This window comes from Pungitius pungitius, chromosome 11, assembly GCF_949316345.1.
Source record: "Pungitius pungitius chromosome 11, fPunPun2.1, whole genome shotgun sequence".
NCBI classification, from domain to species: Eukaryota; Metazoa; Chordata; class Actinopteri; order Perciformes; family Gasterosteidae; genus Pungitius; species Pungitius pungitius.
Genome location: NC_084910.1, coordinates 6,712,530 through 6,728,913, shown reverse-complemented (window position 1 = coordinate 6,728,913; position 16,384 = coordinate 6,712,530). Strand labels below are relative to the sequence as shown.

The following is a 16,384-nucleotide window of genomic DNA, read 5'->3' as shown; positions in this document are numbered from 1 at the left end:
ACCACCAGTAACTGGTGTACTGATAATGGCATCACTGTCCTCGATTGGCCTGCCAATTCCCCTGACCTGAACCCCATAGAGAATTTGTGGGGTATTGTGAAGAAGAAGCTGAAAGACACCAGACCCAACAATGCAAATGAAAACCAATGCATCCATAAAACCTCAGCAACGCCACAGGCTGATTGCCTCCATGCCACAACGCATTGATGCAGTAATCCGTGCAAAAGGATTCCCAACCAAGTACTGAGTGCATTAATGGACATTTTCAAATGTTTGATATTGTTTTGCTGTTATAAATCTTTTTTTTTACTTGGTCTGAGGAAATATTCTAATATTTAGAGATAGGATATTTGAGTTTTCTTAAGCTGTAAGCCATAATCAGCAATATTAAAAGAATTAAAGGCTTGCAATATTTCAGTTGATTTGTAAGGAATCCAGAATGCATGACATTTTTGTTTTTTTAATTGCATTACAGAAAATAAAGAACTTTATCACAATATTCTAATTTTCTGAGACAGTCCTGTATACCTGAACTCTACTAGTTAAGAAGAACAAACCGAAGTAAAAAAAATAAACCTGAAGCCGAAGAAATCCTTTAAATTTACCTGCGAACCTGCTGACTGACTGAGGGAGGGAGAGAGGAGTTCTGTGTATGAATGAGCGGAACGGGACACAGCAACACAAACAGTATGTGTGTAGGGGAGGGGCGCTGTGACTACCAGCCAATCACAGAACGCAGACACAGACAGCTACCCAATGAGGACTTTTATTCAATCAGAGCACAGATATTGACTCGTATTACTCGTATAATACTCGTACTCGGCAAAAGTGCTTTATCCGTACCCAACTCTAATATACACTCACCGGCCACTTTATTAGGTACCCCATGCTAGTAACGGGTTGGACCCCCTTTTGCCTTCAGAACTGCCTCAATTCTTTGTGGCATAGATTCAACAAGGTGCTGGAAGCATTCCTCAGGGAGTTTAGTCCATATTGACATGATGGCATCACACAGTTGCCGCAGATTTGTCGGCTGCACATCCATGATGCGAATCTCCCGTTCCACCACATCCCAAAGATGCTCTATTGGATTGAGATCTGGTGATTGTGGAGGCCATTTGAGTACAGCGAACTCATTGTCATGTTCAAGAAACCAGTCTGAGATGATTCCAGCTTTATGACATGGCGCATTATCCTGCTGAAAGTAGCCATCAGAAGTTGGGTACATTGTGGTCATAAAGGGATGGACATGGTCAGCAACAATACTCAGGTAGGCTGTGGCGTTGCAACGATGCTCAATTGGTACCAAGGGGCCCAAAGAGTGCCAAGAAAATATTCCCCACACCATGACACCACCACCACCAGCCTGAACCGTTGATACAAGGCAGGATGGATCCATGCTTTCATGTTGTAGACGCCAAATTCTGACCCTACCATCCGAATGTCGCAGCAGAAATCGAGACTCATCAGACCAGGCAACGTTTTTCCAATCTTCTATTGTCCAATTTCGATGAGCTTGTGCAAATTGTAGCCTCAGTTTCCTGTTCTTAGCTGAAAGGAGTGGCACCCGGTGTGGTCTTCTGCTGCTGTAGCCCATCTGCCTCAAAGTTCGACGTACTGTGCGTTCAGAGATGCTCTTATGCCCACCTTGGTTGTAACTGGTGGTTATTTGAGTCACTGTTGCCCTTCTATCAGCTCGAACCAGTCTGGCCATTCTCCTCTGACCTCTGGCATCAACAAGTCATTTCCGCCCACAGAACTGCCGCTCACTGGATGTTTTTTCTTTTTCGGACCATTCTCTGTAAACCCTAGAGATGGTTGTGCGTGAAAATCCCAGTAGATTAGCAGTTTCTGAAATACTCAGACCAGCCCTTCTGGCACCAACAATCATGCCACGTTCAAAGTCACTCAAATCACCTTTCTTCCCCATACTGATGCTCGGTTTGAACTGCAGGAGATTGTCTTGACAATGTCTACATGCCTAAATGCACTGAGTTGCCGCCATGTGATTGGCTGCTTAGAAATTAAGTGTTAACCAGCAGTTGGACAGGTGTACCTAATAAAGTGGCCGGTGAGTGTATATTAATCATATTAAAGCAATTAAAACAGTGTACAACTTTCCTATTAAGTAGATATTTTTGAATCCTTCTGCGTTCAGTCGGTCAGCGATTGTCTGCCAGGCTTTTTCTCTCTGTTTAGTTACAGTTGCCGTATTCTCTTTTTCGCGTATTATATGCCTCACCTCCTCATACATTTCCATGATCAGTTGCTGCTCAGCGGGTGAAAAATATGCTGCGCGCGGCGTATTCTCCATTTCTGCATTAGTAAATCTGTGATCAATACTTATCCCAGCTATGTGCACCTGAATCGACTTAGCTCCTCCTTCTCAGCCCGACTCGGCAAACGATTAAGCCGCGATGAGTAGGTCACACTAAGTCAAGCGGCGCTTAATCACTTAGCCTCGATTTCTTTATTCTACTTTTGTGCAATACCCCCCTGGTTTTGTGGAATTTAGGATCAAAGTGGATGATTTTAACTCGTAACGTTTATTTTTGTCATTTCAGACTCTCGGCAACCCGAGCATTACCCCGACCAGCGATGGATCAACTCTTAAAAGAGTGTGATGTAAGTTGAAGCACATTTTGACAAGAAAGTGATCTCTCTCATCTCCTCTACCCGTCACGTCTTGGAATGCTCAAATCACAACGATCATACCGTTATTTGTACCAGTAAGTTGTGGCAGAAGCTGATGTGTTTTACAGTTTCATTGATGATAATAATCATTGTTCCATCTGATTACACCAACAACTGAATGTATTATGAACTAATGACAAAGCAGCCAAGAGTCCCTTTAACATAGTTGCATTGGATGACTTAAGAGCTCCAGGAATGAGCTTATACTGTCATAGAAATGATTTGACATATTACCTGCCTGTTAGTGAATGTAAAATTGGGCACATATTTTCTTATTTGGAGTCTTCACAGAGCCAGCAGCTAAGAGGTCACCATATCTGTCAAGTAGCAGCCATCAGAATGTGTGACCCCTCTATAACTACTGAATAAATGAGTCAAACTTCAAAATATTGTTTGGAGTTGTTATTTTATTTCTTCGCATTACTCTGGACACAATTTATTGTCATTTCATATTTCGATTTTAACCTACTGAAGTTTAACTCCTTTATTGAGCAGTTACAGTGGGGTCACACATTCTGACAACTTAGCCAATGTTCTGGTCCATTTAAATATTTTGTTCTTTTTCTTGACACTACAATATGATGCTTTCATCCGTGGACGTAATGTAGTAACGTTTACGCCGTTTGCGTAGGCGCTCTTCTTCGCCCTCCATTGTCTAGCACGCACGAGCAGACGATGTGAAACAACGCCCTCTGCGGTCACAGTTTCTGATGGGTCACAGATTTCGGTGTAACACCGCCACACTACAAATCCCATGAACCCACGTGCCAGGAAGCAGCATTACGTCACCAATGAGGGGAGATCCACATGGTAGCTATCCAGCATGAGAGAAGACTTCTACATCTGGAGGAAGGCTTCACGTGTTTAATGTCTTGGCGGATATAGGAGTGAGCATACGTCATGGAAACGGTGTGTTCTTTTCTTTAATATGTAACATTAGTTGTTAAAAACAAACTAAACAAACTACAGCTTACCGCGAAGTTGACGTAGGCTAGCTAGCGTGCTAACGCTCGCTCTGCGCACACTGACAGCCTGTCTGTTAGCTGACATCTAACCGGCAACGTGTTGTTCTCTGTAGAAAATGTCTGCAGCTAAGGTAAAGATGCGCCAGAAGAAGATGAGAAACCAGCCCGCCAGTGTCCAGTACTCAGTTTCTCCCGGTGATGCGGAGAGCAGCGCACGGAGGACAGGGGTGGACTCTCCAGTCACCGGTACAATGCTTTCTCTTCTCCCCAGTTCTGGTACAAAGTTTCTGCTTCTGCTCCTCGAGCTCTCGTGCTGCTGCATGCCCTGACTGCGGTCAACTCAGCCGACACTTGAATCTTAGTGCACGTTTATGCTAATATTTACGGTATTGAGCAAGTAACCGGAATAAAAGCTATTTAATCAAATATTCTGCACAATGACTGAAGTATGTGATTTAGAGACAAGTCTGACTCCTCTTGTACAGTAAATGCAATATTTTACTGTACATTTTTTGAGATTTCTCCAAAGTAAAAGCCTTATAATTGCAAGTTCATAAGCACCATTTCTCAAAGTTTGGACTGCAATAAAAACAAATTTAGCAATAGTTCCAGGCTAAGACCAATGTACCTGTGTTAAGGACTTCCTAGACTACTACCATGATGAATTTTAAGCATTTTTACTGTATAGACTTTAAAATATCTTCAAAGTAAAAGTCCTTTTTTTGCTAGTTCAAAAACACCATTTCTCCACATTTGGACTGCAATAAAAACAGATTTTACTGTTTATTCAGTGAATTCCTAGAACGGGACCCCTTCCATAGCTGCTGTTATCATCGTGCTTCTTTAACAACCGCATTCTTGAAGCATTAGGCCGATGACAGAAAAATGATCTTCCCCCAGGCGAAGCTGGTGACATAGAGGATCCTTCTAGCGTCCACCCTAATATAGAACGGCCAAAGAATCCTCACCCACGGGGTGGATGGGTCCGAGGACACCAGAGAGATGGTGGAGGCTACACCAAGGAGATGCCCAAGTACATCACTGGTAAACACTTAGACCCACTCTATCCAATTCAAATTTTTCTGCATACAGTAAGTGTCTCCACCATGTATTTTCTTTTAGCTAAGAACATCCATCTAACACCATTACTCTTACTGCAAGCTGTAGCTTGTACTTTTCCCTGTTATCTTTTGAGTAAACACAACTAAACGCACATCAACATAGGACACTGCGGAAAATAAATATCCGTGCCTGCACCATTCTCCCATACTCAGCAGGGGCTTTTGCCAGGGCCCGGGCAGCGGAGGTGAGCACCATGCTGAAAGCAGTCACCAAGACGACGGGCAGTTGCCATGTGTTTGGAGCCCTGCCCAAACACATGAGGAGACGGGCCATGAGCCACAACACCAAGCGGCTCCCCTGCAGGCTCAGAGAGTTGGCCAACCGATTGGTAAAGCTCAATATATTGTTCTATATCTGGTTCCATGAGCCGTCCTTCTCTGAGCACATTGACATTTTTGTGTCCTCCAGCGAGAGAAGAGCCTCCAAGCCAGCTCCAAGAAGAAGAAGGAAGAGGCAAAGGGCAGGAGCCGAAAGGCCCGCCGCCAGCATGGAAATCTACTTCTGGAGTTCAACCGCCGCCAGAGGAAGAACATCTGGCTGGAGACGCACATTTGGCACGCCAAGCGCTTCCACATGGTGAAAAGGTGGGGCTACTGCCTCGGGCTCCGACCCACATACAAGTGCTACCGGCCTAGCTACAGGGCAATGAGCAGCCACTGCCTGCTGCAGGTAACCACCACCGTCCCACAATTATTAACTGGCAGTATAAAAATTGTGACTGTTTTTGTTTTTTTTACTCAGGACCTGTCTTATTACTGCTGCATAGAGCTATTGGGGGAGGAAGTAGAGCTGCTGGCTTCTCTGTCCCAGTTGACCAGCAAGGAGGCTGGTGAGAATACTTCTACACCAGCCACAAAACCCTCCAATTTGGTCTCTTTTTTTTAAAGTTCCAATACTGGCCATCTGGACCCATTTTCCAGGTTGTAAGTTTTAAGTTTAGATAGAACTACTGGTGTGACGTGCGAGTGGTGTGTGTTTTCCAGGTCCTACATTCGCTGCAGCACTGTGTCTGTCAGGCCAAAGACAGGGCAGTGTAGTGGTGTACAGAGCAGGACAGTACCCGACTCAGCCTCTGGGTCCTGTCACCTTCCTCTGGAGACCACGTGCACAGGGCTCAACCCACAGGCAGCTGTGGATTTGGGCTCATCCCACTATTAAACAGGTGATGGAGGTGCTTTACGAAAATAATTAAGTTTGATTGTAGTTGAACTGATGCCCGTAACTCTTGTGTGCTCCTTACAGGACCTTCTTCCTGAGTTACAAACTGTCTGCCAGTGTTGTGAGGCAGTACTTCCTCCAATTCCACCTGTTCCCGCCCCAGAACCTGAAAAGACCCCTAAGGCTAAGCAGATGACTGGCACCAAACAAAAGCGGACTTGTAAAAATGACAGTGAACCTCCTGCCAAGAAGACCCTGGGGGATGGAACTAGATCCCCCAACACCCCAGTAACCTGGAAGTCCTTGTCAAATGGGATAGTTATAAGGTTAGATTAGTTAGTGGATCCTTTCATTGTGAGGCAAACTGAGTGTAAAGTTTGAAAGTCTGGCTCTAATTCATTATTTTCACTTCCACCTGTGATGGGGATTATTTTACTTGACACCTCTTTGCAGTGACCTCACAATGGAGATTGTCCGCTATCGTCTGATTGGACCCCAGTCTCATTCGGTTCTGGTGGAAACTATGGAAGCGGCTACATGCTGTAATGTAAGACTTCCAAAATAGGTTTGCGGTTCATGCTGAATGACTATATGTCTAACACAAGTTGTTTATATCTTTTCAAGGAAATTGATAAATCCCAGCCCGCTCCACTCTGGTGGCCCGAGCAGTGTAGAGACGAGAGAAAGATGAATCTGCATCAACAACAAGCTGATATCTTTCACCTGCTGAAAGGTCAATGAGAATCAAAATACTTTATAATAATACTTTTTGCAGTTTAGTGAGGTATTTGTATGCATGTTCATGCAACTGTGTGATCATGCAGGCATCTATTCGACTGGAGAGCTCCCCTCAGGCACAGTGCTGGGTCTGACTGTTGATGACCCCAGGCTGACTTTACCTACAAAGCGGGTTAAAGCTTTACCCTGTGTAAAGCAGGCACAAGGTAAAATCGGACCTACCGGACGCACAGTGGACCGTGAGCAGTTTGTCTACGCATACAGGGGGTTCAGGGGTCATGAGATGGGATTGAAACGTGCAGGACAAACACTGACCACTATAATATAACATATTTATGGGTAATACAGGCTGTGCGGTTTGGACAGAACTACCAGTAAACACACATCTTGGGGGGAGTACCAATTGTGGGGTGCATTCATTGGATGAACGTCAGAGCACACACCCAACACTCCACCTCACCTGTTGAGCATAAAATCAGTCTGGTGTTAATGGTCATGAGATTGTGTCAGTGAGTACACATCTGGTTCTGTGCTCCAGGGGGCCTCTGCCTGCCCATGCAGATGTTCCAGGTTCAAATCCTGGCAGGACCCTGTGCTCCAAACACACCCTTAGTGACCGACACCAGCTGACTCACTTTGCTCACTTCTAAAAGGACATGTAGTCCATTTGCACATTTCACAATATGAGGCCAAAATAAATGGAGTATGCATTAGGATGATGCTTACACACACTCCTGCTTACTTAGCTACTACCTGCTATCCTATATATATTTTATCTCATAAGGGCTGTGGGCAAACAGAATGTCGACTTTGTTAAATCCTGTATTTATTTTCTGTTTCAGACTTAAGAAGGTATCTGCAACCTGGAACAGGTTTTCATATGAGATGTCTTAAAAAAAAAAACACTTAATGATTTCCACCAGATAGCAACAGGAGCTATAGTCCTCCTGATTAATGCATCACCAGAGTATTGTTTTGGTCTGTTTACCATGCATCATAAACAATAGGGTCATGTCGTAGCGCACACTTTTCTTGGATCACAAGTGGTGGCGGTCATACAGGAGTGAGTGGTGTGTGCTTTTTGTTTCAGAGGTGGGAGGGGAAGAAGAGAAGAGGAGGGACTTGATGCTGCGAGGTGTACCTGCACCCTACTGTCAGAGTGACTTGTGGGAGCGCTCTGTTCGGGACAACGTCACGGATAACAAGCTATCCCAAAAGGTAATTGAATATCTAACCATACCTTTCAGTAAGGGTTATTGTACTTTTGCCTAATTACATTGCATGTAATTTAGCTGATGCTTTTATCCCAAGCGACTTAACAATAAGGGCATTTCAATCATAAGGGTACAAACTCAGGTAGAACAAGAAACTTTTCATCATCTCGCTCTACTATTTCTAGATGTCTCTCACTTCGTGCACGTTCTCAATCACTTACAGGAGCTGAACCGCATGAAGAGCGAGTTGCTAGTGCCGGGTTCCAGGCTGAGCCCCACTCCCCTGCAGGGCCGGGTCCCCTTGCTCCTTGTCCACCAGCCTGGCAAGCAGGTGGGGCATGAGATGAGCTGCTGGGGGGCTGGGTGGGACCTGCTGCTTCCCAAAGGGTGGGGCATGGCATTCTGGGTCCCACTGGTAGGTAGCATGAACAGTGCAGTGGATCTCACTTTATTATATCTTAATTTCGGCCAGGAAGGAGTACCTTTTATGTTACATCATATAGCTGACTCTTTTATCCAAAGCAACTTACAATTAATGCATTTCATCAAATAAGCAGATTTACAACTTGCTAGAGATAAGAACACTTAAAGTGCTTCAATTTCTTTTGTGTTTTTTAGTCAAGGTGTAGTCTGAAGAGGTCTGTCTTTAGTTTGCGGCGGAAGATGTGATGAAGCCTCTGCGGTCCTGGTGTCATCAGAACTCATTCCACCATTCAGGACCGCAAAGAGTTGTGGTCTTGTCGAGTGTTTTGCTCTCAGGGAGGGAGAAACCAGCAGGTTGGGATGTAGGGTTTGACCATGTCCTGGATGTAGACTAAAATTTAGCAAACTAGCTTGGTTTAAGGAAAAAGATACTTAGTCTGTTCTCAGGTGTTCTGGATCTCTGGAACAACACAGTCGAAACATGAGGAAAACTACCCCAGCAGGTGCCCCTTCCCAACTGCTGTACTTGATGACTCAAGGGATCTTTATACAATTATATAAATCAAGGGGACCTTTCCATTAAAATGGGTGTGTGTAAAAAAGGACTGAATAAACAAGGCGGGCTTAGTCTTAGTGACATCATCCATTGGTTTTGAAGCCTGTATAGATTATGACCATCGCCATGTTTTTTTCACAGCCATTGAGCAAGTAACCACATGGGAATCTGGAGGAGGGACACTGTATACAGCTGTCAATCACAGTAGCTCTGCCCTAAAGCATCAATTTACTAAATGAACATCATGCTATATTGAGACCTTAAAATCATGTTTACAATATTTTATGAAGGAATAAATAGAGAAGTAGAGTTGGGTTCTCAGACTTTTATAATACCTTTAATTTATATAGCAATTATTTCACTCACTTAACATAAAACATTTTAAAATATCCTAAAAGCTAATAAATGAAACCAAGCAAATAGCGAACACAGTTATACATCATTATTATTATAGAACCAGAGGAGTTGCCCCTGGTGGTCGATGTAAAATGCCGGTTTATGACACTTGCTGCACTTGGCAGAACTGCAGAACTTTCAGGTGGCCGCCAAAGCATAGTGACCAGAGCAGCAGCCATTTTAATGTGTTCGGTTAGCTAAGCTCATAACCCATATAAACTTAACAGACTTTTGGCTAGTGGTGTACTCCACTGAGGTGGTGAGATGTGAGCCAAACAGTTGGCTGGAGGCTCTTGATCCCTATGACTTCTTAGTTGTTCCGATGGATAACCAGAAGCTCTAAATAGAACTGCTTATTTCTCACCATTTCCCACAGTTATTCCTTATTTTCATTATGGTGTCTGTCCATACTGTCGGTCACTTTGTTCTGAAAGTGATACCGCTGCTACACCTGCAGTGTAGTATGCTGACAATTTCCCCTGTTTAATAGGATAACTTGAGTGAGGAAATGGGTGTAAATCGCTACCCATCTGGATGGTGGAGTTGTACATGCGTGCAGGTTTGTTGCTGCAGGGAGATGCTGCGAAGCAGTAGGGATACAGTGTACAATACAATAGAACTCCGTATGAAAAGCTCCATGAAAGATGTTTTTCATTATTTGGGTTCCCTCATTCTTCTTTCGGGGAGGTTCCATTTATTTTGCAGTGTTAATGTACCTTGAAATTTAAAGCCCCTCAGGTACACTTGACTTTCACCCGTGTCTGTTTTGTCTCTTCCTCTGCAAGGTGTACAGAGATGTCCGCATTGGAGGCCTGACCATGAGTCTGAAACACTCTGAGAATAAAGGAGCCGCACACTTCCCCCATGATTACCCAGACTGCCCTGCAGGCGCTCGCTTTCAGGAGGAGCAGGAGGCCCAGCTCCTGTCCAAGTTCAAAAGGTCTGCTTAAGAATGGAGAGGAACCCAATATATGAATGTCGTGTAACTGTTAAGTACTGTGCTGCAAAGATGTCATAATATTTTTGACTGTCACTGGTATGACGGCCTACTGATTAAGTTACAGAATAAAAGGACTGTCTTGTTCATGGAGTTTCAATATGTTCTAATGAACAATTAACCAAACCTCACATGACCTTTTTAAACTTTGAGGGATAACTTTTAGTGGCTTGGCTGTAATTAAGATTAATTCCCATTATGCAGGTCTTTTACCGGCATGCACAGTGGAGGGTGAAGGTGGGGTGCTTCTCTTCTGCCAGAGCAGCCCTCATTTGTTTTAGAAAATCAGTGGGACTTTTTTTGTCTATTTTTAGCTTGTTGAAGTAATGTCGGTTAAATCCATGTATTTTGCCTTTATGTTTTGATGCTTTTGATTGTTTTTTAGTGAAGAAAATGTGCTATACAAATAAGCTTGGATCCCTCTGCCCCCCTCTCGTAGGTATCCGCCTGCCAAAAGGCCCAATTACATTAAACATGGCTGTCTGGCCCCGTTCTGTTGCCCGTGGCAACAGCTGGCTGAGGAGTGGGATTTGATCTTGAGTGAAGGAGAGAAAGGAGGAGGGAGACAAACCCAAATGACAATGCAGACTGATGCAGAGAGGCAGAGTGGAGACATAAATGCCACAAAGCCTCTGCGCCGAGTCACTGTACTGAGGTAAGCGCTTGTCTTGTATACTTAACACTAATTTGAATGTTAACCCTTGACACACCCACTGCATCTCGACATCCTGCACATCTAAATCACACGTCTAACTATATTAATACACTTGACTTAAAAGGTCCCTTGAGAAGAAATGTGGACTGTTTTTAAGGGGGGGGGGGGTGTTGGACTCCAATCATCACTTCTTTCCAATTTGTTTTTGACAACAAGAACGCAGCTTCTGACGATGCATGGAGCTTCTACCTCCCTGATGAGAGTACATCAAGCCTTAATTTGCTGCAATAAATCACAGAGTTGCATCCTTCCGGTTAAAACCATCAGAGCAGCTTAAGAGTAACAACTAATTTTAGGAGAATAAATTAGATTTTCGCTGTCCATTTGCTGCCTTTTTTGTGTTTAGCATTTGGAATGAAAACTGGGCTTCAAGCAAACGCATTGTCCCACGGGGTGTTAAACTTTTCTTCACTTTTCTAAATGGAATTTTGTCTTTCTATGCTCCCCAGGAACAGGAAGTCCCTGAGGGTCCTTTCTGGTTGGTGCAGACCAACAACTTCTAAAGGTCAAAGGGCGCGCAGCGGGGGGTCGCCCCTCGACCTGTCGGCAATGACGCGATTTCTCTCTGCACATGGGACCAGTCTGGTGTGGGTGCGCCTGTCACTGCTGTCCAAGGGTAAACCAGAGCTCCACGCCATGGTGTGCGCTCCGACTGCAGAGGACCTGAAGCTGCTGGGCAAAGAACCCGGTGCCTGTGGCCCCGTGGAGCCGCCACACAGAGAGCCCTTTAAAAGACTCACTAGACGCCAACAGAAGGGACCGAGGACTGCTGCTGCCTCTGAGAAGACACAGGCTAAAGAGTCGGACCCGTCGGCTGAACCAAAGCCCAGGAAATCTAAAGGCCCCCTGCCTTCCCCGGACCTCACCTTTGGGCTGTGGGCAGACCCTCTGCCGAGTGTCACCTCTCACTGCTCCCGGGTTACACTGGGCTGGGTCACGCATGGCGACTTCTCGCTGTCCGCCGGATGCGGGGAGGCGCTAGGGTTTGTCAGCGTTGCCGGTCTACTCCACACGGTCCTCAACCAGCCGATGGAACGCAGAGGAACGTTGCTGCTGCGCAACCCCACGGCCATGCACTACCGCTTTGCTAAAGTCAACCTCGAGGTGTGATGGAGCCCTCGCCGAAATTCAGAAGGAGGAAGCTTTTGAGAGGATGCTTCATTCACCAAGTTATCCCTATGCACTGAAGATTTATTGCATGCATGACGCCTGACTACAAGTAACTGGTGGCTGTGTTGGAACAGCTTATTTTCTGTATGTTTTACTCTGGAATAGGCATCCTTCGGGTTCAGTTGAGGAAGGTTGGTTGTTTTCATACAGACGCATGCTCAACAAAGGAATCAGTTCAAAACAACTGTTTCCAAAATGAAGATAATTTAAATCCCTTTAACACCATGCTCAATGTTAGTAGTTTTTTTTTTTTTATTAAGATGAAATGGGGAATAGTTTCAGTTTAAAAAGACACTGAAAGGATTTTTTTTTTAAACATGTTAATAAAATACCCATTCTGCACTTGACAAAATTGGTTAGTTTCTGTCGCTTTGATTTAAAACCACACGAGTGTGACGGCACACGTTACTAAATGCTCTGAACTGCTACTCTAACGTTCTGTTTATAGCTATACTGACAGGAACACTGGTTTTCTACACTTCTGGTGCTTTGCATCCCTAGTTTGGTAGCAGTGTAGTGGTTTGAGGGATAGCATTAGTACTTTTGAGAAAAGGATCTGGTTTGAAAGGAGTCAAATTAACGTGTTTCCGCTAGAGGGCACTACTGTACTGCAGGAGATTCACAGACCATTGGAACATCAGAGCCCTGTTCCTCGTACGTGGTTCAACTAAGTCAATCAAATGTCCCATTATCTAGCTCAAATTAATGAGATGATTGTCAGGCTATCTCGGTTCCTCAAAGGCTGATCCGTGCTCAAACCGTCTCGTTAATTTGAACCAGATGTCAGTCATCAGGATAATTGCACGGATTGCAGTCCTACATTAGAAGGCGGAAGAGTCTGTCACCAAAACCAGGATTTTTCAACAGAGCTTTTTTCTCCGCTGATGATGAACGCATATAAGGAGATATTGTGTACAAAGTATTGCAGACAAGTTAGATGTGAGTGTTGGGAAAATGTATATGCTGATTTTAAGTAACTCTAATCCAGTTATAGTTCCCTATACAGTAGGCTTCATGGAATGCATAATCATCCAATGAGATCTTGCTGGCGAAAATAATGATCTCAACTTTAAGAAGTATGTATGTGTAGATGACCATATAGAACTAGGAGTTTTATTGTGTGTGAGAGGATGTGAATATGAATGGGCCTATCAGTATATCTATTATTCATAAATTTTTATTTTATTTTTAAAATTATTCATTCAGAAATGTGATCTTTTGAAGCAGTGAGACATGGAAGACCATAAGTTTATTAAGCGCCAAAATAAACAGAACTTTACAAAGAGCATGACATGCAGCGGCTTTCCAGATGTTCTCTGCACCACAAGATTCAGTGAGATGACATATAGAACAGTGGGACCGTCGATGCTCGGCTGCAGCGTGTGGTGTTCACGTAACGTTACGCTCCAGAAGGTCTTGTCCTCAGCATTGACAGCGCTCGTACGGGACGTCATTGTGATCTCGGAGAACTCTCTAAACGTTCAGCTGGCGTTCAAATGAACCTTGCTATGGTGATTTAGCCAAACGTGCTTCGGGGAACCAAAAAGCCTGATCTACGTCATCTTATCCTGAAAACTATATGCACACACATACAGACCGCCCCCCCCCAGATGGAGCCAATCTTAGGAATCGTGGTGGGTCCGGCTGGCGCTGTTGCACATGAGTTTGGCTGCCAGCGATCCGTATGTCTGAGTGTTGGCCTCTGGCTGCACTTTGTCTGTGTGGCTTCTGCCTGTGAATAGGAACAGCAGAGCTCATTAGACAGACCGCGGTGGCCGGGCTGCAGACACTTGCCATCGGAAAGATCCACGGTCACTGCCAGCAGATTGGCCAGCGGTGACTGCTCTCGATCAATAGAAACAGGAACACAGTTGATTCAAAAACTTACTCGGAATCTTATCCAATGCAATAAAATCTGGATCCTGTTGCTTTATTTTTGGCCTGTTTCGGGCTATCAGGAAAACTCCCAGAAAAGACAGGAGACAGCTGCAAAAGAGTTTCAGGGAGCAACTATAAATACTTCAGTTTAAGATATCAGTGCAGATACTGGTTTGGTTTTGGGATACTTACCCCAAAAGAAACATAAAAATGTTTAATAATGCCAAGCCTTCAAATTCCTGATAAAACACTATCCCTGAAAAATGGAGAAAGTCCATTAAAATACATTTCACTTCATAGAACACTAGAATAATCATCTTGAGTGCTTTGTTAAGTAAACATCGTCCAGTTTATCCCGAGCAAGCACTACACTGGAATAAGGGGGAGCAGTTGGATTATTAACCCAATGATGCCAAAACGTTGGACAGGTAATCTATTAACCATAACCCAATAGAAAACACTGACTTCTAAGCGATCATTTCCTTCAATGTGAAACACAACTAATCTTCAAAGAGGAGTCCAATCCCTGAAGGTCTTATGCGGCCAGATCCAACACATTAGCACTTTGTTGTTCAGTGCAGTCAACTGCTGGTAATGTGTGGGTGGGCAGAGCTCAAATCCCCACCCGCCTTGTGGCTTCCCTCTGTGATGGATGTACCATTATAGGACATCAGGGCAAAAACAGGGGGTTTGGTTGTCATCACCAGCAGTTAATCTTCTATAAGATTAACAAAGAAGGTATTGGATTTAGTGATGGCAGGTCCAGTTTAATAATTGTTTAGAGGGTGTGTTTCCCACTAGCAGAGAACACTATTACTGACAGGATTGAGACCTGGCAGAACACACGCTATAAATACTGCCGGGCGTTTGCACTAGTACAGGTGTCAAACTCAAGGCCCCGCGGTGGGGTCCAGCTCAGCTGGCAGGATGACTTTGTGAGAATTACAGAAAGACATACTGTAAATTGCATTGCTGTAAAAGTAGCTGCTATTCCTACAAAGTCCACTGGGGGTCGCACTCTCAGTGAGCGCATGAGTTAGACCAGGAGGACCAGGTTTAACGCAGTGATGGTAGGTCCCATTGGAGAAAAAAAAATCACAGGTCACCACGAATGCGCGGCCGTTTCTGACAGACGAGAGGCTCGTTGTGTTTTCTTTTTAAGCTTCTTTTATTTGTTTTGCACTCCCGGTTTGCAGCGCTCTTGTTCCGTTTGGCTACTGGACTAACATTTTTTTGTCAAAGACGACCTAGAGAGTGACGTCTTTGTGTGTGGGAGTCGTTGGTTTGTTTATTTATGTATCAGGGACTTTTTTGCCCCCTGCATCGCCACTGCTGCTTTTCATCGCCTTTTTTTCGTATTTTCTTCCACAACTTTGTTCAGCCCTCGACCGGCAAACCGACATTTGCGGAGATCTCCCTCCATGAATTAGAGGCCATCCACGCGTCCTTATAGCCTAATAATAGCGGAATTATGCTATGACTCCGGAAATGTGAGACTCTATAAAGGATGTAGTTAGCAGACCAATCACAGCCTTGCGGCTGCGTTAGATTGCGTAGCTTTTGGCGCAAGCCTTGAAAAATTGGTCGACACACCCAGGCACGCAGGAGGGGGTGAAAAAACGCACAAGGGGCTCTTGCGTCTGCGTGTCCTTGCGTTTCTCTGAAAACGCAGAAGTATGAACTAGGCTGGACTCTGTCCTCCCCGTCGACCGGACCTTCCGCACGGCACCACCCCCCTATGATTTTTAATGGTCTGGCCCACTTGAGATCCAAGTGGGCAGTATCTGGACCAAACCTAAAATGAGTTTGACACCCATGAGCTAGTGGATCACACATAGGGAGTGAATCACCATCTTTACAGTAAGGGGTGTCATGAATTGATTTCAATATATTGCAGTGAGTCTTAAAGCACATCAGAAAAAGTGTATGAGTTGGAATCTTTTCAAATTTGGATGCTGAATTAACAGACCTTTTGGGATGGAATAATGTTATAACTTTTTTAACTGCAAGTGATAGTTGGACAGAAAGCAGTATTTGGGTGCAAAACAAGCCTCATCCTGATCTTCCTGCTTTTATTTTGAAAAATGAAAAAAAACGCTCCATTCAGAGTTTCCCATTGTCACATTTATGTTGAAACTACCACATAGGCAGGTCAACTTCCATAGGAAGGTAGGAAGAGGTGTGTCCTTTTCACAGCTGCTATTTTTACACGCCATCGGAGGGTAAATAATAATAGCATTCATTTTGACCATGTTCCAAAAATATTCTATCTAAACAAGTTCACAAGCTGAATTTAAACCTAAAACAGTGTGAGTAGTTTCAGAGCAGCAGGTGTTTCAGTTGGACAAGACAAGATTT

The 16,384-nt window shown here is 44.3% G+C and overlaps 2 protein-coding genes across 5 annotated transcripts in view; one reads left to right on the top strand and one right to left on the bottom strand.

Annotated features, from left to right (window-relative positions):
* The first annotated feature begins 3,457 nt into the window (after positions 1 to 3,457).
* On the top strand, positions 3,458 to 12,486 carry pop1 (POP1 homolog, ribonuclease P/MRP subunit). Of its 2 annotated transcripts, none has more exons than XM_037453879.2 (16): positions 3,458 to 3,603; positions 3,773 to 3,905; positions 4,560 to 4,703; positions 4,934 to 5,109; positions 5,190 to 5,450; positions 5,523 to 5,610; positions 5,765 to 5,943; positions 6,024 to 6,265; positions 6,393 to 6,486; positions 6,564 to 6,672; positions 6,764 to 6,883; positions 7,768 to 7,895; positions 8,115 to 8,222; positions 10,052 to 10,206; positions 10,703 to 10,918; positions 11,428 to 12,486. In XM_037453879.2, the coding sequence occupies exons 1-16, from the start codon at positions 3,595 to 3,597 to the stop codon at positions 12,086 to 12,088; spliced, it is 2,823 nt and encodes a 940-aa protein (XP_037309776.2). In that variant the 5' UTR covers positions 3,458 to 3,594; the 3' UTR covers positions 12,089 to 12,486. The 2 variants fall into 2 exon arrangements, with proteins under 2 accessions (XP_037309776.2, XP_037309775.2); XM_037453878.2 differs by having other exon boundaries at positions 8,115 to 8,306.
* Positions 12,487 to 13,378: 892 nt separating this feature from the next.
* Positions 13,379 to 16,384, bottom strand: part of LOC119197510 (NIPA-like protein 2) — a 41,437-nt gene continuing 38,431 nt past the window's right edge. For all 3 annotated transcript variants that reach the window (XM_062565576.1, XM_037453880.2, XM_037453881.2), the window contains 3 exons: positions 14,219 to 14,282; positions 14,037 to 14,134; positions 13,379 to 13,880 (listed from right to left, as the gene is read on the bottom strand). In XM_062565576.1, the coding sequence (XP_062421560.1) occupies positions 13,771 to 13,880; positions 14,037 to 14,134; positions 14,219 to 14,282 (272 nt within the window). In that variant the 3' untranslated portion in view covers positions 13,379 to 13,770. The remainder of the gene's footprint in view (positions 13,881 to 14,036; positions 14,135 to 14,218; positions 14,283 to 16,384) is intronic.

Bases quoted from the DNA above. Each gene is read 5' to 3' on its own strand.
- pop1 (XM_037453878.2), top strand. The intron at 5,611-5,764 runs GTGAGAATACTT...TGTGTTTTCCAG, and splicing joins GTTGACCAGCAAGGAGGCTG to GTCCTACATTCGCTGCAGCA. The intron at 6,487-6,563 runs GTAAGACTTCCA...TATCTTTTCAAG, and splicing joins AAGCGGCTACATGCTGTAAT to GAAATTGATAAATCCCAGCC.